The sequence below is a fragment of the Neomonachus schauinslandi genome, chromosome 3 (assembly GCF_002201575.2).
Source record: "Neomonachus schauinslandi chromosome 3, ASM220157v2, whole genome shotgun sequence".
Lineage (NCBI taxonomy): Eukaryota > Metazoa > Chordata > Mammalia > Carnivora > Phocidae > Neomonachus > Neomonachus schauinslandi.
In genome coordinates this window covers 132,942,710-132,970,617 of record NC_058405.1, presented here as the reverse complement: position 1 = coordinate 132,970,617, position 27,908 = coordinate 132,942,710, and the positions used below count along the sequence as shown (strand labels likewise).

The following is a 27,908-nucleotide window of genomic DNA, read 5'->3' as shown; positions in this document are numbered from 1 at the left end:
TCTTTTCTTTTCTTTTCTTTTCTTTTCTTTTCTTTTCTTTTCTTTTCTTTTCTTTTCTTTTCTTTTCTTTTCTTTCTTTCTTTCTTTCTTTCTTTCTTTCTTTCTTTCTTTCCTCTTCCTTCCTTCCTTCCTTCCTTTTTTGAATAAGTTCTGCACATAAGGTGGGGCTCAAACCCACAACCCCAAGATCTGGAGTCACGTGCTTCCCCAACAGAGCCAGACAGGCTCCCTGGTAGCCCATTTTCTTAATACACTTTTTTGAATAGTCCCAGTGTTAACCTACTGATTTGAAATACTAGCTTTATTACAAATGGAATTCTAACATACACTTTAACTAGTTTCTGGACTATCTATTCTGTTTCACTGCTTTGACTGTATATCCTGGCACTATAGACATGGCTAAGATATACTTGCTTTATAGTGTACTATAATGTCTGGAAGGGTAAGCTCTTCCCTACCCCCCCTTAACCCAATCCTACCACAAGTAGCATTACTGTTTCCCTTCCAGTATTTTCCTGGCACTTCCTGCATGTTTATCCTTCCAGATGAACTTTTAAATTATTTGTTCAAGTTCCTCAAAAACATTTTTGGAATTTTGAGTGGGATTTCTTTAATTTTATGGATGATTTTGGTGAGAATTTGCATTTTTACAATATAGAATCTTGAGCTTCAGAAACCCATGTACTGTCTTCCTATTTATTAAAATTATCTTCCATGACCCTCTATAGAGTTGTATAGCTTTCTTCATATTAGTCCTGTATATATATGGTTAAGTTTAGTCCCAGGTATTTCATATTATTTTTGTTGCAATCATAAGAGGAATCTTTTCTCCTGCATATTTTCTATTTTTGCTATTGATATATTTTTTTTAAAACTTCTAAAAAATTCAGCTCATATTTCCAGATAGTTTGGCTTCTTAAAAAAGAATAAGCACCAAGGATACTATCCTTGGTATACTGTGTGAACTTGATTTATGAGGTATGACTGTTTCAGGCTGTTTAAAGAAACAGAACATACCAGAAACTATATCTCAATGAATATGATCTGTCCAAGCTGTTTATGTTCGGAGTCTATACATTTATGGCAAAAAGAACAACAACTTACTTTAAAAAAAAAAAAAGAAAAGGTTATTATCCTAAAGCAAAGGTTTTGCCACTACTGAGGATATGAAAAAGAATCAGTAAGCCCCGGGGCACGTGGATGGCTCAGTCCGTTAAGCGTCTGCCTTCGGCTTAGGTCATGATTCTGGGGTCCTGGGATCCAGCCCCGCATTGGGCTCCCTGCTCCATGGGGAGTCTGCTCCTCTCTGCCTTTCTCCCTCTGTGTGTGCTCTCTCTCTCTCTAGTTCTCACTCTCTCTCAAATAAGTAAATAAAATCTTTAAAAAAAAAAAAAAGAATCAATAAGCCCCAGTCAGAGAAAGACAGTTATCATATGGTTCCACTCATATAAGGAATATAAGAAACAGCACAGAGGACCCTAGGGGAACGGAGGGAAAACTGAATGGGAAGTCATCAGAGAGGGAGACAAACCATAAGAGACTCTTAATCATAGGAAACAAACTGAGGGTTGCTGGAGGGGTGGCGAGTGGAGGGATGGGGTAACTGAGTGATGGGCATTAAGGAGGGCATGTGATGTGATGAACATTGGGTGTTACATGCAACTGATGAATTGCTGAACTCTACCTCTGAAACTAATGATGTACTATATGTTGGCTAATTGAGTTTAAATTTTAAAAAATTAAAATTAAAAAAAAATCAATAAGCCTGCTATGAGGACATTATCTGAAAACGGAATTTCAAATTATTATTGTAATAAATAGTAATCTCTCAAAGTGACTTACTTGAAGGGTCAACACTTATTTTGATGCACAGGTCTACTTTTTAGTTAAACAGCATCACTTTATAGACACACCTTATGTTACCAGGTGGCAAAGAAATGGCTGACAGGTTTTATGTGGCTTTGTTGTTGTTGTTGTTTTAAAAGAATCATCATTTAATCATACTGTTTTTGTATTAAATAAGATTCGAGTTGCCCCAGGCAGGATGGATTGGCAGTGTTTCGACTGTTGGGAAAATGGAATTTGCCAGTTTTCTAAGATCATTTAAAATAAACAAACAAATTTCTTTTCATCCACATTATGGATTTAAAAAGCATGTGTGGGCTAACCTTGTATCTTAAAATGTTTCTATAGAAAATGTGGTGCTGAGCTCTTAATATTGAGTTACAGATGACCTTAGAAATAAGACCTTTTATAGGTTGAAGATTACTAAGGTTTCTCTACATGATGTGATCCTTGGAGGTTAAGAATATAATATTCTCTTGTGATACCTGGCTGGCTCAGGCAGTAGAGCATGCAACTCTTGATCTCAGGGTTGTGAGTTCAAGCCCCATGTTAGGTGTAGAGATTACTTAAAAATAAGGTCTTTGAAAAAAAAAATATATATATATATATAATATTCTCAATTATTTTTAAGCAACTTGCTGTGGCATTATTATTCATGGACTTTAGAAAATCATTCTTAAATTTATTGTTTTTTTAGTTTATATAATTTCTTGGAATAAGTTTTATTATATGTTTGGGTAAGGAATGTTTGTATTCTTTATTTCTTTGGGTGAAGAGTCTGGCTCCAGGTCAGAATCCTATGTGTGATGCTTCAGGCCTGGCCACAGGCAATTACAAGACTTTTCCTGGAAGGCCTCATAGGAAGAAGCTGCCATTTCCACAGCCAGTGCATTGCAGTTTTCTGGAGGGATTGCTGTTAAGGCTCCCCAGGGCAGTCATGCTCAATAAGGAGGACTGCTGCTGAGATACTTTCTCCACTTTGGCTCAGTACCATTCCACTCCTTGCTCTTCTTCCCTCACCTCCAACCCCCTTCTGCCTATGGATCCATAGAAAGGCAGGAGACAGTTTCCCCCGTCAGTCCTGCATCTACGTGATCCTCACCCAGGGCTGTTACACAGGAAAAAATGGAACACTCAGAGCTGGTGCTTCTCTGCCTCTTGCTTGCACTGTTGCAGTAAGTAAAAGGCTTGACTGTTACTTTCAGTTTGGCTTGTTGTCCTAATTCACCACCTCGAAACCTGATTGCTCGATAGTGGGAGGGGGGAATTATTTGTGTGATATATTTTTTTCCTTTTCAAGCTTTAAGGGGTGCCATTTAGAAATGTTTCTGGAATTCACTGAATAATAACTTGACTTTACATTTGTGAAGTACTATGTAGTTTATAATGTTCTGTGCAAGAACTTTGTAACTTAAGAATTATCTCCATTTTACAAATGAGCCAATAGGTTCAGGCAAAGTAAGTGACTTTTTAAAAGGCATTTTAATAGAAGGTTGGACCAGGACTTGAACTTGAGGCTTATTATATTCTTGATTCAGCACTTTCTACTCTACTTCCCCACTTCACTGGTAAATTAGTCTTTTACCTTCTTGGGAAGTTGGGACTACTTTAAGGCTATTTAAACTAAGCAGCACAGTGGGAGGCTTGATGCTGTGGTATTCATGAAGCCCTGTGGAAGTTATAAGAAGAACCAGACTAACAATAACAACAGTAATGTCAGCTAAAGTTCATTGAGCACTTACCATGTACCCAGCACTATGTTACATATATATGTTACATAGATCACCTTCTCTGACCTTCCTAAATCTTAAAATAATCTTATTAGCCACATTTTGAGGAAATTGAGATTAACAAAGTTAAATATCATATCAGAGGTTGTATGGTAGCAAGTCACAGAGCCTGGATTCAACTTAGTCCGAACCCTTTGCCTCTTCACCTGAAATTGCTTTCCAAGAAGACTTGAGGTGATTCTGCCCTACTTTGGGCTATTTCAGCTATTAAGGAGAAATAAGAGGAGAATTCTCTGGAACAGAATCTCCTAATATAGTATTTTTCAATATTGAAAAATGTATAAACCTTCATTTAAAGGAAAAAAAATTCTCAGACCCCTGGGTTGACTTAAATTGACTTATATTGTTACACAAATCTAGATATAGGCTCCTTGTGCACAGAGCTCTGGTTCAACTATAAAATAAAAATAAGTACAAATAAAGGGACACCTGGGGGGCTCAGTTGGTTAAGCGGCTGCCTTCAGCTCAGGTCGTGATCTCAGGGGCCTGGAATCGAGCCCCACATCAGGCTCCTTGCTCAGCAGGTAGTCTGCTTCTTCCTCTCCCTCTGCCTTCTGCTCCCCCTGCTTGTACTCTCTCGCTCTCTCTCTGACAAATAAATAAATAAAATCTTAAAAAAAAGGTACAAATATAATCACAAAGCCAATAAAATTCAAATTAACAGCATAATGTGACTGCTGATGTGTTACCAATGCACAGTTGCAGCTCTCGTTATTAACAAGGTACTGACCTCCACCACACAGGTTCTTTTGACTTTAGCCCATCTTTGCTGTTGTGTGCTGTGTGTCATCTCAGTTCCCCCACTTTTCTCAGTTTGAAATACTGCAGAATCTCTTACAGTACACTCAGATGCATCGTTTCCATATTATGTATCTGTGCTGCTTGTTGCCAACAAGATCATAAATGCAAACATAGGCACTGAAATCAAGTAGCAGTGATACGTTTGCTCCTTTTGATTTTATTTTTAGATCATTATCATAATAAAAACACAATTTTTAAAAATTGTCAGTAGGACCTCAGTTTGACAAACCCTGTTTTTGTGTTTGTTTTTTGTTTGTTTTTAAATGTGTGTGTGTGGGGGGGGGGTTATTGTTGTTTTAAGTAATCTCTACACCCAGCGTGGGGCTCGAACTCACAACCTGGAGATCAGGAGTTGCATGCTCTACTGACTGAGCCAGCCAGGTGCTCCAAACCCTGTTTTAATAGATGTGTCCAGTGGAAGATTGTTCCTGAAGAGCAAGGGATGGAGATCTATTATAATGACCTTAAGAAGGTTAAAATGAGGTGGTGAATGGCAGTCCATGTTTTAGCTTTTGTCCACTCTAAAGTGTTTTTCTTTCATAGGTGTTTATAACCTTGTGGTTCTTTCTAGCCACACTTAAGAGCTTCTCATTCAAAGCAGGATTTCCTTCCTTTTGTTACAGTGTCACAGTTTTTGTTACTAGGTGACATGGGTTAACAAACTTAGAAGGCCTAATTACTAACCAGTACATTCTCTCTTCTCTTCCCCTTATTTCTTTTCTTTTTTAAGATTTTATTTTTAGGGGCGCCTGGGTGGCTCAGTCGTTAAGCGTCTGCCTTCGGCTCAGGTCATGATCCCAGGGTCCTGGGATCGAGCCCCGCATCGGGCTCTCTGCTCCGCGGGAAGCCTGCTTCTCCCTCTCCCACTCCCCCTGCTTGTGTTCCCTCTCTCGCTGTGTCTCTCTCTGTCAAATAAATAAATAAAACCTTAAAAAAAAAAAAAAGATTTTATTTTTAAGATTTATTTTTTTTTAAGATTTTAAATATTTTTATTTATTTGTAATCTCTACACCCAACATGGTGCTCTAACTTAGAATCTTGAGATCAAGAGTTGTATGCTCCACTGACTGAGCCAGCCAGGCGCCTCCTCCTTTCCCCTTATTTCTATTTAACCCAGACTTCAGCCACATCAGGTCCATCAGCTGCACCCCACCCTCATCCCTCCTTTTCCTCTGTCCTCTTTATTTTTTATTTCTGGTCATTTTGGGCTTACTTCGTGGTCATCAGTTATATTCCCCTCAATTCCACCATCCTAAATCACCACTACTTTTGGTACTACCAGCCTGGACAGGCCTAATATAGATAAAAACAAACATATTGCCCCCAGACTGCCAGGTGGTAGAGGAAATCATTTGACAGGTCTATCAGGTTACTTTTGGTTGCAGGTAACAGAAAACTCAGATTGGCTTAAATAATTGATGGAATGTATTAGCTTAATAACTGAAAAAGCCAGAGGTGGGATGGGCTTCAAATGAATCCAGCTACTTAACAATGGCACCTAACTTCCTTTTATCTTTCTAATTTTCCTTCCTCAGAGTTAGTTTCATCCTAAAGTTGTACGATCCTGAGGCCAGGCCCACTCAAGTCTCTAAGATGGCTTTTGTTATGTACTAAACTATGACTCCCCCCAACCTTAATTCGTATGTTGAAGTCCCAGCCCCCTGTGTGACTATTTTTGGAGATAGGGCCTTTATGAAGGTAATAAAAGTTAAGTGAGGTTATAATGGTGGGTCCCTAATCCAATAAAACTTATAAGGGTGTCCTTATAAGAAAAGGAAGAGACACCAGAGAGATATCTCTGTCCACAGCATACAAGAGGAAAGGCCATGTGAGGACACAGCTGTCTAGAAGCCAGCAAGTGATACCTCACCAGAAACCACCTTTGATACCACTTTAATCTTGAACTTTTAGCTTCCAGTACTGTGAGAAAATAAATTCTGGTTTCGGTCATGTCTCCATGTCTCTACAAACTCAAAGATCTCAAATCCATGAGCTATTAATGGGAAGTGAGTGCTCAGGAGGCAACCAGTAAGTGATTGCTAATTTGAGTTGCAACTTCAGATGGGCCAAATAGCTGTTAACATTCCTTTACTCAGATGTTGTTAGTGTTCTTTTCCATTTTTTTCTCCTTTTCTCAAGTTCCCTACCTTGCAGCCTCTTAGTTTTCACAAGGAATATAACATTGGGAATGGACTCAACTGAACAATCTTCCCTTCCACTACAAACTCACCTGTTCTCACTCGTGAGAGGATGAGATTGTTCTTGACACCTTACATGACTGACACATTTTTGGTGTCCCTTCCCTTCTTCTCACTTCTTAAAACTTGTCAAAAGTTTATCTCTTTCCAGTATTTTCAATCTATTTTTCAACATTGGGTTTTCTCTTATTCTACAAAAATACTCAAGATTCTTTGCAACTTAACAAATACTCTTCTTTGATCATGCGACACCTCAAGATGTGATCCAACTTCTGTCTTTTCCTTTCTACTGCCCATCATAGTCACCTACATTCCCTACCTCCCCTACCCCATTGACCTACTTATTCCTCAAAGCTCTGCCTTCTGCTGGCACAGCCAGGATCAAAACACTTTGATAAAGGTCATAACCTATTATTTATTTTTAATTTCTCTCTTTTAGTATTCTTTAGTATTTGATCACATAAGCTGGCTCCTCTTCCTCTACCTGTCTCCTGAGTGTTGTATTACTATGAGTTCCATCTGTCTCACCTTTTTTTCTTAATCAGTTCACCATGACTTCATCCAATACCTGTAAACAAGTGACTTGTCTCCCAAATCGACATCTCTACCAATGCCTACCATTACCTAAATTCATTTCCAACTACCTATTGGCAATATCCATATAAATATATTGTGGGATCCTTAAAATTTGGCATGTGCAAACTGAACTTATTATCTTCTTTTCCCTACCACCATCCCACCACTGTCTACCTTTTTTCTGAACTCTGTCTTGAATAGTCTCATCTTCTACCCAGCTACCCAAGCTAGAGATCTTGTTCCATATTTGGCTTCGTCCTGAGTACTTGGCTTCATCCTGCTTTCCTATCTAGTCATTTCAAAAGATCTATTGATTCTGCCTCTAAAGTGTATCTTGACTTGGCCCCTTCCTTGATTCTCATGCTATTGTCTTCTTTGGCTCCCATGATCTCTGACAAATTCTTATTATTTGGAGCTCTCCTTTAATTAATTCTGTATAGGAGTGGTTCTCAATCATTGATGTGCACCAGGATCACATGTGAAGATTTAAAAAGCTATACATGCACAGTCCCAGAGCTTTGATTTTCACTAGTCTGGTATAGGACCCCATGTTTAGTAGTATAAAACCATCACAACAATCTTTGTAAAATACAGATCTGAGGGTGCCTGGGTGGCTCAGTTGGTTAAGCGACTGCCTTCAGCTCAGGTCATGATCCTGGAGTCCCCGGATCGAGTCCCGCATCGGGCTCCCTGCTCAGCAGGGAGTCTGCTTCTCCCTCTGACCCTCCCCACTCTCATGCTCTCTCTATCTCATTCTCTCTCTCAAATAAATAAATAAAATCTTAAAAAAAAATACAGATCTGATTGTGTTGCTCACCTGTTTAAAACTCTTCAGTTGTTGTCAATGCCTATAGGAACTACCTAGGGGTGTCTGGGTAGTGTAGTTGATTGACCTTCTGACTCTTAATTTTGTCTGGGGTCGTGATCTCAGGGTCGTGGGATCAAACCCCACCTTGGGCTCTGCACTCAGCATGGAGTCTGCTTGAGACTCTCTCTCTTCCTCTCCTTCTGCCCTTCTCTCCCATGTGCTGTCTCATTGTATCGCTCAAGTAAATAAATAAATCCTAGAAAGAAAAAGAAAAAGAAAGAGAAAAATCTGCTTAATCTGGTATAAAGATTCCTCACTATCTGGCTCCGGTGTTAATTTCCAGTCTTATAAACACTTCCCCTCCCCAGCCCCACCTGCCCTTCACATCATAGGCTGTAAGCATACAAAGTTAATTTTTTTATATAAACTTTCAATTTTAGAACAGTTTTAGCTTTATAGAAAAATTGTGAAAATCATATAACTACCATACTGAGTTTCTCCTGTTATTAACATCTTACATTAGTATGGTATATTTGTCACAATTAACCAATATTGATACATTTGTGTTATCTGTTAACTAAAGTACATAGTTTACTCGGATTTCCTTAGTTTTCACCTAATATCCTTTTTCTGTTCTAGGATCTCAGGACATCACATTGCATTTTTTTCTTTTAAAGATTTATTTATTTATTTGAGAGAGAGAGGGAGAGAGAACATGAGCATGGAGGGGAGGGGCAGAGGGAGAGGAAGAGAGAATCCCAAGCCAACTCCATGCTGAGTGTGGAGCCTGATGGGGGTGGGGGGCTCAATCCCAGAACCCTGAGATCACGACCTGAGCCAAAGGACACTCAACTGACTGCACCACCCAGTTACCCCAACACCACATTGCATTTAGTCATCATGTCTCCTTAGGTTCCTCTTGGCCCTGATAGTTTCTCAGATTAACTTGCTTTTTGATGACCTTGACAGTTTTGAAGACTACTGTCAGGTATTTTATAGAATGGTCCTAAATTGGAGTTTGTCTGATGTTTTCTTATGATTAGACTGGGGGTTGGGGGGAGGAAGAAGAACACAGAGGCAAAGTGCCATTCTTAATACATCATATCAAGAATACATGCTGTCAATGTGACATCCACTGTTGATGTTAACTTTGATCACCTGACTGAATAGTGTTGGTCAAGTTTCTCTACTGGAGAGTTAAGTTTCCCCCCTCTTTCATGCTGTACTCTTTAGAAGGAAGTCACTATGTGTAGCCCACACTTAAGGAATGAGAAGTTATGGTCCACCTCCTTGAGGGTGGAATATCTACATAAATTATTTGGAATTCTTCTGCAGGGGAGATTTATCTCCTTTCCTTCATTTATTATTTATTCAGTCAATCATTTATACCTATATGGAGATACAGATATTTATTTTATTTTGGGGATTATAACCCAAAACTATTTTGTTGCTCAGAATGTTTCAGCTTTGGCCATTAGGAGCTCTTTCAGTTGGCTCACATGTCCCTTTGACATACCTCTATCATTGTGGGGTTTTGGGTTTTATTTGTTTTATTTTTGAGCACTTCCTTACTTTCTGGCACTAAAAGATGCTACAGGCTCATCTTGTATATTCCCTGCCCTCAGTCATTTCTCCAAGGAGCCCTAGTTCCTTTTATTAGAGAATGGTATTAGAAACCAAGATCTGGGTGCTTCATGTGCTTGTTGCTACTGGGATGTGGTTGCTTCTAGGCCTTCTCAGCCAGCAGAGTAAGGAAATGTATGTGTGTATACTAACTTCTGTATATACATATCTACAAATATTCTTACATATAATATCTGTATTTATATTAAGTTAAACATGAGTTCATACTGATGATTCCAGTTCTAATCCATTACCACATGGATCATTTCAACCTTCTCCCCTCATTTGTTTATAACCTTCCATTCCCAGTGAGAAATCTGGTTCCCACCATCTACTATCTGTTTCTTAATTGTTCAATTCCGGTATATTTTTATAGTGGTTTCAGAATTGTTAACCCCTTTTCAACTGGAATACAGTGCTTATTATATTTCTTCCTGTCTTTAGTCTTAAAAACCCTAACTCATTTTCAAATTTACTTTAATTAGCATCTTTTTCCAAATTACTTTTTATTTCCTGAATGTAGCATATGCTTTCACACTTCTTTGTCTTTAATTGTGCCAGTCCCTCTGCCTGAGATGCCCTGGTTTTTGTCCATATCTCCTTGAAATATTGCCACTCATTCTTCTAGACCCAACACAGATTTTGCCTACATCAGGAAACTTTCCCTGGCGACTGCCAGTGAACTTTGATCATTCATTCCTCTGTGCTCTAATAGCACCTTATACCCACCTCTACCACACCCGTGTCAGGACTCTTTATTTGCATTTCATTCTTCTTCCCTTGATGGTAAGTTTCTTTTTTTTTTTTTAATTTAATTTTATTATGCTGTGTTAGTCACCATACATTACATCATTAGTTTTTGATATAGTGTTCCATGATTCATTGTTTTCATATAATACCCAGTGCTCCGTGCAATACGTACCCTCCTAATACCCATCACTGGGCTAACCCATCCCCCCCCCCCAAAACCCTCAGTTTGTTTCTCCGAGTCCATAGTCTCTCATGTTTCATCTCCCCCTCTGATTCCCCCCCTTCATTTTTCCCTTCCTTCTCCTAATGTCCTCCATGCTATTCCTTATGTTCCACAAATAAGTGAAACCATATGATAATTGACTTTCTCTGCTTGACTTATTTCACTTAGCATAATCTTCTCCAGTCCCATCCATGTTGTTGTAAAAGTTGGGTATTCATCCTTTCTGATGGCTGAGTAATATTTCATTGTATATATGGACCACATCTTCTTTATCCATTCGTCTGTTGAAGTGCATCTCAGCTCTTGATGGTAAGTTTCTTGAGGACAGAAACCAAATGGATTTGTCCCTGGATTCCCAGTACTTAACAGTAGTGCATATTTTATGTTAGAAATCCTCTTGGATAAAAAATAACAGAAAATCTAACTGTGGCTAAAATATATAAGGATTTATTTTTCTTACCTACAAAGAAGTCCAGAGGGAGGGTGGTAACTGATATTGGTTTACCTGTTCAGTGGCGCCGTCAAGAATCAGACCCCTTTCCTCCTCTGTATACAGCATTGCATCTAAGTTCAGGAAAGAGGTAGGATGAGTTTGTGCCAGCAAGCTATCCTCTGGCCCCTTTCCCTCCATAGGGAAGCAAGACTTTAGCCCCTTAGCAGACTTCTGTCATCCAGAACTTGGTACCATGTCTCCTCCAACTGCAAGAGAAACTGGAAAGCTGAGTTTTTAGGAAGACTAATCTTTTCAATGAGAACAAGATGTTGGAATAATCACAGATGCTCCAGGTAATCACAAGACCACAAGAAAATCAGGGATCTGTTTCCTACTGGATAAAAGACCTAAGGATAGACAGAGGACCAGTCCAAGAAGGCTCTTCAAGACAAAACAAAAAATGAGTGATCCCAGTGGGAGCAGCACCTGACTGTTATAGGTAGAAAGCACAGGTTCATCTATTGAGGAATGTAACATACTCTGGCCACCCACTCTAAAATCCTAGAGAATTCTGTAGTGCTCTGGAAATTTTCAGTTTGTCTTCTTACGTAGAAATTGTACCATTCCTGTGAGTTTTACTTTTTGTTCTTTGGCCCTTTTTCTAACTACCATGCCTCCTATGGTTTTGCAGTCAGAATTTTTCCTGACAGTCCATGGTACAGTTTGCCTTGCTTTTTTGCAAGGTATAACTAGTTTTAGTTCTTTAAAATAGAATTTACACAGTGCTACACACCTAAATTCCATGTTCTTTTGAAATACGGAAATACAGTCATTTGGACACCTGTATTTTATTTTATTTTATTTTAAAGATTTTATTTATTTACTTGACAGAGATTGCGGGAGCAGGAACACAAGCAGGGGGAGTGAGAGAGGGAGAAGCAGGCTCCCTGCTGAGCAGGGAGCCCGATGCGGGGCTCGATCCCAGGGCCCTGGGACCACGACCCGAGCCGAAGGCAGACGCCTAACAACTGAGCCACCCAGGCACCCCTGGACACCTTTATTCACTAATTCTATATTTCAGATCTTTTATATCTAACAGCTATTTATGATTTAAATTTTTTATAATATTTCATTTTGTAACAGGGCAGCCTTATTGATACATTAGTCCAAAACATGACTGGGTAAATCCTGCATACAGGTAAAAGTACCTCCTGCCATCTAGTATACCTAGGGATAGAGACCTTTGAAATGAACAGGAAAGCAGAAGTCTCGTTAAGGGATGAACTACATTAATCTCATCCATGTGTGTTTTTTTACTAGAATTTATAAGGACTGATAGCACATAAAGTATACATGTAACTTAGTACCCTTTCTCAGCCCACCAAATCTGATTAATGCCTCCAAAAGTCACTACAGTGCACACAAATGTGAAATGCCAGATGGATAAGTTAAAACAGATTTCATTCTGATCCACTGTCATGATTTTGGAAACAACTTCCAGAGTAATTAGAATGGTATATCCTTCAGATAATTAGGATTAAGGCACTTTGAGATGAGTTGACATGAAATCCATTAAAGAAATAACTTATGAATCCCAATAGCCTCTAGTGAGTACATCATGTGGCCACCTTTAAGGGTGGTCATGGTGAGCAAACACTGAGCATGAGCTTTCCATTTTGAAGCTGCAGAGTGACTGATGTCATAGTGTGATCAAAGTGCTCTGCAAATACTTACTGTAATTATTGTTGTTGTTCTCTTCTTGCTAATAGCCTTATTTATACCCTGAAATTATAATCATCCAAACAAAGATGAAAACAAGATGTATGAGTTTTCTGAGCTGTTTGCCTCACAGATGGTCACCCTTGGAGTTCTCTGAAATTGCCAGGGTTAATTGAAGCTTCAGTCTTCACTGCAGTGTAGTTGATACTTAAGTGTTTCTTACCTGTAGGCTTTCACTATCCGAAAACAGTACAACAATAGCACTTTAACTTGCTCTCATTAATGATAGCCTCTCAGGTAATGTTAGTGCAGTTTTATCTAGATGATGTTTGTTCCTCTGAATGAAACCTTTGTACCAGCTTCCCAGCTGAGAAGAAAAGCTAGACAGTTACAAAGAGAAAAACACAAATATCTCACTAATTATTTATTTAAAAGATGTTCAGAACCCAGGAAACATCAAAGGAGAGTTAACTTTTAAATGGAGGGCAGGCATTTAGTGTGTGATTAACAGTGGTTTCTTTCCCTGAGATTTCAGTGAGCTGAGACAACTGGGAATCATTCTTGGGGAGCCTAACAAATAGATTTTGCTCAGAGCCAGCTGACTGCTCCAAGGATGATTGTTACAGACTCACACAAACAGCAGTACTCTTTGCTCTAGTTCTTTGGTGCTCTTCTAGTATTGAGATGTGAAAAAGCAGTCCTAGGATCAAGCTTAGATAGAAAGGAAGTAAGTCCTTCTTTGCCTCTACTCCTCAGCTGTGTAAAAGTAGAAGACCAGTATTAGAATGTTCCATTATTTAGGTGTGAAGCAAGAGCGCTTTGTCTGTATCTTGAGATTTGAATACTGGAAAAAGAATAACTATGCTTTCCTAAATCTGGGCAATAGTGTCTCCCATTGGCATCGCTTGCTATTTAATTAAGGCCCAAGAGAAGAAATAGAGTTGCAAAAGATGAAGGGGATAAAGGGGGAGAAGGAATTCTGGGTCTCCTTAAATCAGTTACAACAAATTAGCCACTCCAGTAAAGACTGGAGAATCAATGCTGTGATCCTTCTTACATGTGTGGTGTACAAAAGTAGAAAGCAAATGGGTGAACTGTATGTATGTGAATAAGAAATATGTAAAAAAACAAAACAAGAAAAAAGATAGAGCGTGGACTCTCCATTTAGACTGGGTTCAAATTGAAGTGTCATCGGTTATGGGTTGAGTGACCTTAAACATGTTCTTTTATGTCATCCTGTGTGGATTTTTCCTCTGTAATGTGGATATAAAAATAGTACCCCTTGATAGGGAAATAGAGGTTAAATAAGATAATACATGTAGGGGTGCCTGAGTGGCTCAGTCGGTTTAGCAGCTGCCTTCAGCTCAGGTCGGGCTCCCTGCTCAGCTTCTCCCTCTCCCTCTGCTGCTCCCCCTGCTTGTGCTCTCTCTCTTTCTCTCTCTCTGTATCAAATAAATAAATAAAATCTTAAAAAAAAAGAGGTAATACGTGTAAAGTGCTTAGAATAGGGCCTCACAGGGGTACCTGGGTGGCTCAGTCATTTAAGCATCGGACTCTTGATTTCAGCTCAGGTCATGATCTCAGCTCTCCCTCTCCCTCTCCCCCTGCCCCCACCCCCTGCACACTCTCTCTCTCTCTTAAAAAAAAAAAAAAAAAAAGAATAGGGCCTCACACATGGCAAATACTTGACTTTTAATTAATTGAGATTTACATGAAAGATAAACTGGGATTGGGCTTTTACTCCTCAGATTTTTTGAATTTTCAAAATTTAGTATGGAGTATTGCCTTCAACTGAAATTATCCTTTTTATTTAAAAAGCACTTAAAACTATTATTCTACAAAAATTAAATTTGCAGTTAAACACTTTTTCATGTTTGTAACATGAAATATCCTTGTACATCTTACATATTCTGGTAGAATATGGTATAGTTTGTTGGTATGGTCAGACAGATAGGTGAATCATTGTGAAAAGGGCTCCATTTTAGTAGAAAGCAAAGCATCTAGCCAAAATTTGAAGGTAGGACAGAGATCTCTTCCTCATAAGTCAACCTATACCAAGGCTGCTTCTTTTGCTACGCACAATGTGGTAGCAGTGATGAGCCCAGAAAAGTAGTATTAAAACCGTCTTCTCCTTGGCTTGTCATACTGTATGTGGAACCTGAGTCATTTTGTATATTTGTGCTTTTCCTTGCATTCTAAAATAAGGGCACACTTAGCTATATCTAAGCTGGCAAGAAGTCTGTCAGCATTTCATGGCATACTTCCGTATACTTATAACTAATAAGTATACTAAATGTTATTGATAATGAAATTCTGTCACTCTGATATTTGTATGAGCTTCAGTTCCTTTGTGGATCTGTTCCTTTGTGATTTCTCTAGCCATTTAACTACTCATTACTGAGTCATGGCATTGAAATCTCAGAGGGCCATTGCCCTAAAGTCATGCTCATTCTGTTTCATTTTGACTTTGACGGGACTTGATAGGAAGAATCACTGTAGGATGGTGAGCTGCAACTGGGAACCTATAGGCAAAGTAAGTAAAAGAAATACCATTTGATTGTATGGACTAGAATTTGATATGGCAGAATTAGTTTGCACTAAGTTAAATGAAGGATGAGGACCACAAAGCTCTTCAGGTGCTTCCAATAGTACATAAAAACTTTCTAAACCCCAAACAAGGATTTGTGGAGATTCTTGTTACCTTCATTTTTCTCTGCTCTGAACTGAAGGAGCTCAAACTAAATCTCAGCCTTAGCAATTAAAGCACACTAAAACATGCCTAGAAAACTCTTACCTAGGTTTCTCCCTTTGAGATATCCTCAAGTTTTGTTTCTGACAAACACTTGATAATTTGAAACTATAATGAGAAACACTAAGTCTGTGAGAAAAACTGCATTGTAACCATCTGGCCAATATTCACACCTTTACTTCATACAATTGTACTACTTATCCAGGTTATGTTGGCCTCATGAAACAAAAGGATAAGTATTCTCTCCTCTATTTTCTGAAAGATTCAGTGTAAGATTGGTGTTATTTCTTTTAAGTGTTTGATATTCACTATGGGGGCTTGTAGTTTTCTTTGTAGGCAGGTTTTTTGTTTATTTGGTTTTTATTGTGGTAAAATATACATAAAATTTACCATTTTAATCTTTTTCAAGTATACAATTCAGTGGCATTAAGTATATTCACATTGTTGTGTAAATATCACAACTATCCATCTCTAGAAATTTTCGTTTTCCCCAACTGAAGCCCTATACCCATTAAACATGTAACTCTCCTCCTGACAGCCTACCACCATTCTATTTTCTGCCTCTATGAATTTTTGACTACTCTAGGATCTTCATATAGGAGGAACGATACAGCATTTCTCCTTTTATGATGATTGGCTTATTTCATTTAGCATAATGTCTTCAAGGCTCATCCATGCTGTAGCATGTGTCAGAATTCCTTTCTTTATAAAGGCTGAATAATACTCCATTTTACATAGATGTCATTATCTGTTCATCTTTTCATGGACACTCAGCGTGTTTCTACCTTTTGTCGATTGTGAATAATGTTGCCGTAAACATGGTATACAAATATCTCTTCAAGTCCCTGCTTTCACTTATTTTGGGTATATATCCAGGAGTAGAATTGCTGGGTCACATGGTAATTCCATGTTTAATATTTTGAGGAATTGCCGTACTGTTTTCCACAGCACCTGCACCATTTTACATTCCATCCAGCAATGCACAAAGTTACTAATTTCTCCACATCCTCACAAATAGATTTTTTAAATAATAGCCATCCTAATGGGCGTGATGTTTGTTTTGCTTTTAATTACAAATTTAATTTATTTAACACATTTGGGGCTATTTAATTTTTTTTCTTGTGCTGTTTTTGTAAGTAATTATTGGTAAATTATGGTTTTGATGGCATTTATCCCATCTAATAAATGAAATAAAATTTTTCATAATACCTCCTTATTAGCTTTTCAATGTTTGTAGGGTCTGTGGTGATGTCCCCTCTTTTATTCCTGTTGTTAGAGATCTGTGTTTTCTGAAACACAAGTGTTTCAAATCAGTCTTGCCAGAGGCTTATTTGTTTATTTAATCTTTTCAAAGAATCACCTTTGATTTCTGTGTTTAGTTTCTATTATTTCCTTCTATCTACTTACTTTGCATACCATTTACTATTTTTCTAGCTTTTTAAGATTGAAACTGGATCATTAATTTGAGATCTCTCTTCCTTTCTGATAGAAACATTTAAAACTATCAATTTTCCTTTAAACATTACTCCAGCTGCATCCCATAAATTTTGATATTTTAAGATTTCATTGTTGTTTAGTTCAACATATTTTCCAATTTACCTTAAGACTTACTAACTCATGTAAATCTGACCTATAGGTTATTTAGAAGTGTGTTGCTTGGGGCACCTGGGTGGCTCAGGTGGTTGGGCATCTGCCTTTGGCTCAGGTCATGATCTCGGGGTCCTGGGATCAAGCCCCACATCGGGCTCCCTGCTCAGTGGGGAGCCTGCTTCTCCTTCTCCTCCCCACTTGTGCTCTTTCTCTTCTTTCTCTGCTATCTCTGTCTTTCTCTCTCAAATAAATAAATAAATAAAATATTTTTTAAAAAAAGAAGTGTGTTGCTTAATTTCCAAGTATTTGGGTACCTTCTAGATATATTATTATTTAAAGTTTGGATAAAAAAGCAAGAACCAACATTATGCTCCTATAAGAGAAGCACTTTATGTATTTTTTTTAAGAGAAACACTTTAAATGTATACACACAAATGCATTTAAAATATATATAACAGGGTGCGCCTGGGTGGCTTAGTCGTTGGGCGTCTGCCTTCAGCTCTGGTCATGATCCCAGGGTCCTGGGATCGAGCCCCACATCAGGCTCCCTGCTCTGCAGGAAGCCTGCTTCTCCCTCTCCCACTCTCCCTGCTTATGTTCCCTCTCTCGCTGTGTCTCTGTCAAATAAATAAAATCTTTTTAAAAAATAATAAAAAATAAAAAAATAAAAAATATATATATAACATATAAAACACTGCATAAGACCGCTGGTAGGGTTATATTAATATTAGACAAAGTAGACTTCAAGAAAATAGCTATTACCAGAGATAAGGAGAAATATTTTTAATGAGTCAATTCATCAAAAATTTTAACATTAAATCTTGTTATAGCCAGAAAGCATACTCTGTATAATTTTAATACTGTAGAATTTACTGAGCCTTGTCTTATAGCCCTGCATGTATTGTGTGCCTTGGCAAATGTTTCATGTTCACTTGAAAAAAATGTGTCTCCGGCTGTTGATAATGTTTAGGTCAAGTTGATAATGTTTAATTCTTCCATATCCTTATTGATTTTTTGATAGTTTTCTTAATGTTGTTTTATTTATTACTGAGAGGAGGTATTAAAATTTCCAAGAGGGCGCCTGGGTGGCTCAGTTGGTTAAGCGACTGCCTTCGGCTCAGGTCATGATCCTGGAGTCCCTGGATCGAGTCCCGCATCAGGCTCCCTGCTCAGGGGGGAGTCTGCTTCTCCCTCTGACCCTCTTCCCTCTCATGCTCTCTCTCAAATAAATAAATAAAATCTTTAAAAAAAAAATAAGAAATAAATAAAATTTCCAAGAATTACTGTGAATTTGTTAATTTCTCCTTTTAAAAAGTTCTGTCCATTTTTGCTTCATATAGTTTGAAGCTCTGTTATTATGTACATGCATATTTAGGATTGTATGTCATTATTAAACATCCCCTTTTATCTCTATAACAGTCTTTTTGTTTTTTAAAGTCCACTTTGTTATTAAATAACAAAAATTCAACTGAGTAAATGTTAAAGATCTAGTTGGCTTTATTTACCAATTCACAAATTGGGCAGCATCCCATCTAGAAAGTAGAGAGGAGCTCCGAAGGGCTACAGAAAGGAAAAGGGTTTTAAAGGTAAAGAAGGAGCGGAAAAAAGGAAATTATTAGCAAAGAATCCATTGTTTTAGGCAAGGTTGCCCTCCTAAGGGGAACTGAAGGGGCCTCTCAATAAAGTCCCTAGTGCTGACCAGGAAATTCTCATGTTGACTGGTTAAAGGTTACATTTCTGGGGGGTTAAAACTGCAGTTATGTTAGGTATTAAGTTTTGTTTTACTGACTTGGGGCCTTAATCTAAGTGATGCCATTTTAGGCCTGTGGTTTTGTTTTTAACATTATTAATATAGCTCCACCAGTTTTCTCATGTGGCATTTGTATAATATCTCTTTTTATTTTAATATATTTGTACCTTTATATTTAAAGTGCTTCTCTTATAAACAGTATATGGTTGGGTCTTGCTTTTTCATACAAATTGACAGTCTTTGTCTTTTAATTGGACTCCATTTACATTTAATGTAATTATTGATATAGTTGGGTTTAAATATGCCATCCTAGTATTTGTTTTCTTACTGTCCTTTTTGGTTTTAGTTCCTCTGTGCTTCCTTTCCTGCCTTCTTTTGGGTGATTGGAATATTTTTAGCTATACCTATTTGTTTTATTTCAAATAAAAATACTACTTCTTCATACAGTTTCACTATGCAAATAATATCTTAATTAAACTTATATTCAAGTTAGGGTATGCCAAAAGAGTTAAGAGAGGGTATATAAAGAGAGTGGAACATTCTGGTGGCAGAAATCAACTTTCTGTACCAGAATTCTGTTTGGGGTTGACCCTGCTCATCTTTTCTTTTCCCATCACAAAATGGAACCATGACCTAGTAGACATTAAGCTAACATGATAGTCATAACATCTCATTTGCCTCCACCATTTAGCAGAGAAGGAAAACCAAACAAGAAACAAGAGATCTGCACTAGCTATTGAGTGTTTCATTTTTCATCACACACTTAAATCATTGTAATCTATGTAACTGGGTTGCTGCCTATATACTGTCACACTCTTCTGTCACTTCCTTCTTCCACACTGTAAGGATCTTATGAGCCACCCTGAAAAATATGAAGTAGTTTCCTTCTAATTAAATTTATGTCAGATAAGTATCATTTTTGTATTATCAATCAAACAATTAATTCACAAGCAGCTTGGTGCTGCCCTTAGAAGCTTGCAATTTAGTTGAGAAGACATTTATATAATTTTATGATGTATTTTTCTATACTGTATTTATTATATAAATGTATCATATTTATATACTAAAAAAGACAAAGGAGTGCAAGGCTGTGTGTGACTGTTACATATAATAAATGAGGTAAGGTGTTTTTGTTAGAAAAACAGCTGCCTAAACAGCTGCCTATGGAGATTTTTGATCATTTATAGTGAGAGAAACTCATATCTTCTTTTTCCCTGTCTTCCTCTTCTCTATATAGATAGATATAGATAAGTATCACATGATTATTTGGAGATTAAAATTTCATTTTGATTTGGCTTTCCTGGGTGGAAAACATTTACTTCATTTTACACTTTTGAGCATGAATTGTCTCTTTCTAGGTATAATCAGTTTCTACTCTTCAGCATACAGATATTATGAATAATATTCAGTGCAGGAAGAGCTCTAAAAATAATTGTGAAGGTAGGGTTTTGTTATAGTCTTACATGGAACACAGGCAGGAGATAAGAACAAAGGCACATCATAGGAAAGGTAGTAGTAGGCAGAGCATTCAATCTCATCTGCCTCCACCAAAAAGCTTGCATTTAGCAGAGAAGGAAAAACAAACAAGAAACAGGAGATCTGCACTAGGTATTGAGTGTTGCGTTTCTCATCACTGTTAGTCACATTTGAATGGAACCATTACGGTCTTTTTGGTGTATAATTAAGCCTTTTTTTTTTTCTCCAAAAGGAAAATCTTGAATTTTATGTTTAAAAACACAATGAGATGTTTTTGACATTCTGCCGTTCATTTTGGAAATCACCGTCTTAAAATCCATTGCCTTTCAGTAAGTTGGTAAAGGATGTACAATACACGTCATTTTTACACAAAATAGTACCTTAGATAGTCTCCAGTGTGTATAATATATACACACCTTTTAGCATCTGTTTCTACTTGGCAGCTTGCAGCATTAGGCTGAATGTTGTGATGAACAACTGAATGGGGATGAAATGCTAAGCAGTCTTACAATGGATTTTTATTAGAAAAAGTAAGCTCTTCAGAGCTTCTTATTGATACTTTTCCATAAAGATGGTAAGCCAACATATTTGTACATAATTAAGGTGACATACTCTTTAAATGTTTAAGTTCTTCCAGAAATGGGGATGGACTTGACTAACCAACTGATGATTCTCCTCTTGAGCTGGGATTGTATATTTTTTGTACAGGGAAATCTATTTTTACAAATGTATTACTAACTATTCTTACAAATATATGTATACAGGGTTGTTACAATTAAGAATTGCTGGGATCATATCCTCAGTATTTACTTATTATTTGACTAAATTTCATTCTATTCAGCTCAGCCCAGAGAAGCAGATTTAATAGGTTTGTTTTCTTATTCTGCTACTACTGTACTTGGGTTTTTGGTCTAGTGGTCATAAAATATTCCCAAGAAATATGTTCACTTAGAATTCCCAAACCAAAATAATAAAATCACTTAAAAAAACTTTTAATACACAAAATTCAGATTCTAGGCTGACATTCTTTGGCTGTGTGATAAAAATTAAATGAACAAATACCAAACAAAGCTAAGTTGGCCAAAGCTGTGACTTATGAGGAATGTCAGCCAATGGTACACACTCTAAATATTCTTTTTCCTTCTCTTGGCCTGAAAATACTTCAGGACAGAAGCTATCATGCCCAACTTTCATTTAAAAATGTTTAATTTTCGGGGTGCCTGGGTGGCTCAGTCATTAAGCGTCTGCCTTCGGCTCAAGTCATGATCTCAGGGTCCTGGGGTCGAGCCCCACGTCAGGCTCCCTGCTTCTCCCTCTCCCACTCCCCCTGCTTGTGTTCCCTCTCTCTCTGTGTCTCTCTCTGTCAAATAAATAAATCTTTAAAAAAATAAATAAATAAAAATAAAATAAAAATGTTTAGTTTTCATGTCTTTTCTCAGGTTGTAAACCTTTTGGACCAGTTTTTGCCTATTTGATAAATAATACACTGTATAATCCATATTGACTAATTAATCATTTGTAACTTTCCAGGTACTGATTAAGATGTATGTGATTTGGAGGAATTCTGTTTCCTGTCTAAGGATAAGAAAGGTGCCACATAGATTCCAAAGTGGTAATCACCCAGTGGTCCCTCTGGGATCAAGGATTTTAACGGACCCAGCCAAAGTTTTTGAACATAACATGTGGTGAGTTATCTTCGACGTCTAATGTTATATATGTATCTGAAACATTAACAGTGGTATTATTTTCATTTAGAGCCAAGAAAGGATTTTTAAAGTTGATCAGTGTTGTTGGGGTCCAAAAGACAGGGTAACTGATCCTAACTTAAATGTTGCCAATTCTGAGTTTCTTTGCAAATGAAATTGATAAAATGACTCTTCCCAAGTGCTTTCCTCAGCTTTGGGGTTCTTGCAGACCCTCCCTGCTCACCTCTAGTCCTGATTTGCCAGCATATTTTGGGAAGGGAGGCTCTTTTCTAGATAGAGCCCTCCTCCTGCCCTGCAGGCCCTTCCACCTTTTACAAGTACTTGTCCATGAGCAAATGTGTATTCAGTACTTGCTGCTTACTGAGACCAAGGAAAATACACTGGTATGACCCTAGTCTATGCTTTTAGGAAATCTGTCCTCTATTTGGAAAGATAGATATTTATAGGAAAAGTTGATAATTAGCAATGCATGGCAGCAAATTGTAAGGGTGCAATGTGTTCTTATAAGGCATATACAACTGTATGTCTTATAAGAACAACTCAACAGGGGCGCCTGGGTGGCTCAGTCATTAAGCATCTGCCTTCGGCTCAGGTCATGATCCCGGGGTCCTGGGATCGAGCTCCGCATCAGGCTCTCTGCTCTGTGGGAAGCCTGCTTCTCCCTCTCCTACTCCCCCTGCTTGTGTTCCCTCTCTCGCTGTGTCTCTCTCTGTCAAATAAGTAAAATCTTAAAAAAAAAAAAAAAAAAAAGAACAACTCAACAGTGCAAAACCACTTCTGTTTTGACATAGGAAGATTTCTTTTTTTTCTTTTTTCAGTTTCCACTTTTTTGACATATAATTGATATATAAAGGAAAATTTCTTTAGGTGGAGAAATTGAGATCAGGATTATTTATTCTGTCTTCAGTATATAGTACAGTGCCTAACACATACATATTTGTGAAGTAATGACTTGGATAGTTAAGGCTGGAGAAAGGGCATTCTTGGTGGGTAGAAAGTCATAAAACACAGAGATAAAGAAGTATAAGGCATATGCAGAGGACCATGAACAGGATAGTTTGCCTAAAATAAAGACTTTCCTAGGAGATTTATAAATGATAAAGTTGGAATGATATAGGTCAGGTATGGGGGTGGGGACAAGATAGTGTGAATTCCTGAATTCGCAGCTAAAGTGGAAGGCATTATAGAGCCACTGAAGAGAAATGACATTAATACATGGGCTATTAAGTACTGTGTATGTATTTGGTGACAGTGTACTAACTAGACAGATCAGCAGGTAGAACTAGAAGCAGGAAAGTGCCAATGAGAGAGATTTTGAAGGAAGAATAAATAGAACTTGATGCTTTTATAGAAAGGAAAAGGAAACATTTGGCTATGAAGTTTTGATCCTAGATGACTAATGGAAACTTAGTAATTAGTTCCACATTATACAATATGTGGCCACTAGCCAGATGTGGTTCTTGAGCACTTGAAACCTGATTAGTCTGAATTGAGATGTGCTGTAACATTTTGAAGACTTAGTACAGGCTCTCTCAGTCTTCGCGCCATCTTCTTGGAAACCTCTGCACCACCATTAGAGCCAAGTGGAGGAAGAAACAAGTGTGTAGGCGGAAGCATAAGAGAAGAAAGATGAGGCAGAGGTCCAAGTAGACCACTAGCTTGTGTACCCACTGAAGCCACAGCAACAGAAATAAGGAAAGGCAGAGGCCAGGGATGCTGGTACCAATTGTTGAACTGCATATCTACTTTCTAGAACATCCATCACCATCTGATCTCAAGGACCCCTTTGAGAGACCCACCTTGCTCATACCAAAACATTCCCTTTTGGTCTTTTGCCCTGGACCTGTGACTTTCAAGACTAATTCTGTTTTCATTTGTGTGAATATAACACATGTACAATAAATCATCTCTTCTGTCTTAGCTGAAAAAAAAAGACACTACAAAAAGAAAAGGTAAAATATATCATTAACAATTTTTATACTGAACTGCATGTTGATATTATTTTGGACATATTGAATTAAAATATATTATTAAAATTTCATTTCTTTTAGTTTTTTTAAACATGGATACTAGAAGATTTTAAATTACATCTGTGGCTGACATTATACTTTCTCGGACAGTTGCCGAATTAAACTACTTGGCCTGCCATCACCAATATGGACAGTTGCAGTAGGCTGTGAGATCACTGCCAAGCAATTAAACCTTCACAGGAACTTCTGGTCCTAGACAAGCTATTTGTTTACCAATTTTTTATTCTTCATCAGAGTCTAGTGAGTTAGCAGTCTGAGTTCTCTTTTTCTGTCTGCTACCACCAACTCTTTTGTTTAAGGTTCCTGCCTACCCATTTAAGTTCTGTTTTGTCATAGGCTCTCAGGGAAGCAAGAGTCCTCTGGGTCAATGCCCCTCAAGCACTGTGGGCTAGCTTTGGGATGCTGTACAAGAATCCCCTGGGAAGTTACTATTTCACTAGGTCTAGAGGTATGGCCCAGGAATTCGTAATTTGAAAAAGCTCTTTTAGTAATTCTGTTGAGCCGCCAGGTTTAGGACCCTTTGGTGGTTCTCAAACTTTCCTTTAGCAGTAGAATTTTTTTCCAAGTGAAGTCCTAACATGGAATCCCAATATTTAAAAGGTAAAAACAAACCTCATCTTAATGAAGCAGGTATAGAGCCTGGGGCATCAACAGCTCCGCCTCCCATTTCTCCCTTCACCCCCTCACTGTAGCAGCCTCATGGATTTTTAGGGTTCTGTTGATCAAAGTTTGAAAAACCTTGTTCTAGTCTCAATAGCTATCCTCCCCCACAGCATACCCCCTGAAAGGGTATACAGCCTGTGCCCGGATGCTTGTAGTGGACTCTCTCCAGAGGTGAATTCATACCGTAATTATAAAAATAATTTCCTCCAAACGAAGAGGAAAGTATTTGCCTCCTGTCATCCCCTTATGCACTGTTGTTTTGTTGGTTTTTGTTTTTGTTTTTTGGGGGGTATTTTGGGTTTTGTTTGTTTGTTTGCTTGCTTTCTTTAAAAAGAAGTTTCGTAAGTTAAACTGAAAACCAGAAGACTGGTTGACTTTCCCCTTCCTTCAAGTCCAAAGTTCTATCCAAAAGTTCTGACTTCCTTATTTTCTCCTTTGTATTTAAGAAGAATGTTTCCTCTCTTGCTGAATTTTGATTTTTAAAAGATGTTTCTAGAAAACTACTGTACCTGTCAGTTTTCTCTCAGAGATGTAGAATTGTCTACAGTTTATTTTTTTGTTTAGCCTCTAATTCAGTCAGTACTATTTCTATGTGAATCTCTTTTTAATAAAAATATTTTTGAGGAAAAAAAAAAGGTATCCATTTTTTATTCAGTTTCTAATATCTTGAGAAAGAATTGCCCTCCAGATTCTGTATATTTGTGTTACTAGTATTTACATCTCCCTATAGTCTTACTTTTTAATAATTTAGTGAAGTGAGTTTCACATAACATAAAAGTAACTGTTTTAAAGTGAACAGTTCAGTGGCATTAATTACATTCATGATTTTATGCACCTAGCACCTCTGTCTCGTTCCAAAATATTTCCATCAATCCCAAGTAAAGTCCCTTACCCATTAAGCGGTTTATCTTCATACTCCCATTCCTCTAGCCCCTGGCAATCACCAGTCTGTGTGCTAGCTCCGTGGATTCACCTCTTCTGGATATTTCATATAAAAGGGATCATACAATATGTGACCTTTTGTGTCTGGCTTCTCGCACTTAGCATAATGTCTTGGAGGTTCATCCACATTGTAGCATGTGTCATTACTTCATTTCTTTTTATGACTGAATAATATCCTATTGTATGTATATACCACAACTGGTTTATCCATTCATCCACTGAAGGACATTGGGACTATTTCCACCTTTGGCTCTTGTGAATAGAGCTGCTGTGAACATGCATGTACACGTACTTGTTTGAGTCCTTGTTTTCAGTTCTTTGAGGTATATACCTAGGAATAGAATTTCAGGGTCATATGATAATTCTGTGTTAACTTTTTGAGGAATTGCCAAGCTCTTTTCCACAGTGACCAAAACATTTTACATTCAGCTTACAGTCTTTTAATTATACTTAGCAAAATTTTTAATCTGGGGGGGGCACTGACATGAAACTATATTCAGAATGCTTTTGAGACATGGCCCAGAGATCTATTTTGAGCAAATTACAGTTATTTGGAAAAATCATTCCTTATTTCACACTGTTCCTGGTTTAAGTGTGTAGTAATTTTTCAGAAGATCCCTGAAATTTATAAGGAATAATAAACACTTATTTAATTGTATGACTAAATCATCTAGGCCAGTGGCTTTCAAGCTTTTTAGCATGATCCACAGTAAGAAGTACAGTTTACATCATGGACCAGTATATGTACACATAACATGTGCACATATATGAAACAGGAACAAAAGCTTCTTGTACAGTTTTACCATGTGAGACGTTCACTAATTGTTTCCATTTGTTCTATTCTACTCCATTTCTGTTTCTTTCTCATTTTAAGTGTTGGTTAGATCTTTTTTTTAAAAGATTTTATTTATTTATTTGAGATAGCGAGAGAGAGAGCACGAGCAGGGGAGAGAGGGAGAAGCAGGCTCCCTGCTGAGCAAGGAGCCCAGTGCGGGGCTCGATCTCAGGATCCCAGAATCATGAGCTAAACTGAAGGCAGACACTTAACCAACTGAGCCACCTAGGTGCCCCTAAGTGTTGGTTAGATTAACGAAGCTGACTGCATGACTCACTAAAAGGATCGTGACCTTTAGTTTAAAAAATACTGAGCTAAACCATTCCCTGTAGATCCAAGATAGGACCTGTATGCTGCAACATGACCTCCTGTTATATAACCAATTTAAATAATAGACTGTTTACAGAATTCCAATACAGTTTACCTATCAAGATATCTTTCTTATTATATGGTCTGAATTTTCCTTATATATGTGTTATCTGATTCCTCTTACCTTGTTTCATACATAGTTCTTTAATACAGTTAATAAGTATTTTCGTTATCTGTCTCCATTACATTTGTCGTGAGAAGTAGTCTAGATGTTGAGAGCACAGACTGACTAGTTGTCTAACCTTGGGGAGTTCCCCTGTGCCTTGGTTTCTACATCTTTATTTTTATTTATTTATTTATTTATTTAAAGATTTTATTTATTTGTCAGAGAGAGAGAGAGCACAAACAGGAGGAGTGGCAGGCAGAGGGAGGAGCAGGCTCCCCGCTGAGCAAGGAGCGCAATGCGGGACCCGATCCTAGGACCCTGGGATCAAGTCCCACATCAGGCTCCCTGCTCAGCGGGAAGCCTGCTTCTCCCTCTCCCGCTCCCGCTGCTTGGGTTCCTGCTCTCACTATCTCTCACAACAGATAGTTCTCTGTCAAATATATAAATAAAATCTTAAAAAAAAAAAAGAATTAGCTATCATATTATTATTATTATTATCATTTTCTAACATGTACTTAAGTTACTTATGTATCTGTTTTATTGTCATTATTAAATTGTATGATGCTTTAGAGTCTTCTTAGTTTATATCTGTTTCATAGCTATATTCCCCATATAATACACATCCAGTAAGTATGTTTGAATAAGTGGATGAATATGGAGAAATACAAGATCCAGTTCATATCTACTGGAAGTGTACAGCTAGACTGAGAGTTAATATAATGGCTAAATATGGGCTTCAAAATCCAAATAATCTGAATATGAATCCTGACTCTACCCCTTTCCAGCTATGTGAACTTGAGCAAGTTCCTTCATGGGTATTATGAGTGTTAAAGACAATAAATATTTAGGACTCTTAGTAGTAGTCAGTGTACACTGAAATAAGTGTTCTTGTTATTATTAGATGGAGAATTGAGATGTATACCAAT

General features: G+C 37.6%; 1 protein-coding gene across 1 annotated transcript in view; it reads left to right on the top strand.

Annotated features, from left to right (window-relative positions):
- METTL8 (methyltransferase 8, methylcytidine) overlaps window positions 1-27,908 on the top strand; it is an 85,197-nt gene that overhangs the window by 15,815 nt on the left and 41,474 nt on the right. The window contains exon 2 of the mRNA XM_021703058.1: window positions 21,862-22,016. Coding sequence (XP_021558733.1) covers window positions 21,874-22,016 — 143 coding nt within the window. The 5' untranslated portion in view covers window positions 21,862-21,873. The remainder of the gene's footprint in view (window positions 1-21,861; window positions 22,017-27,908) is intronic.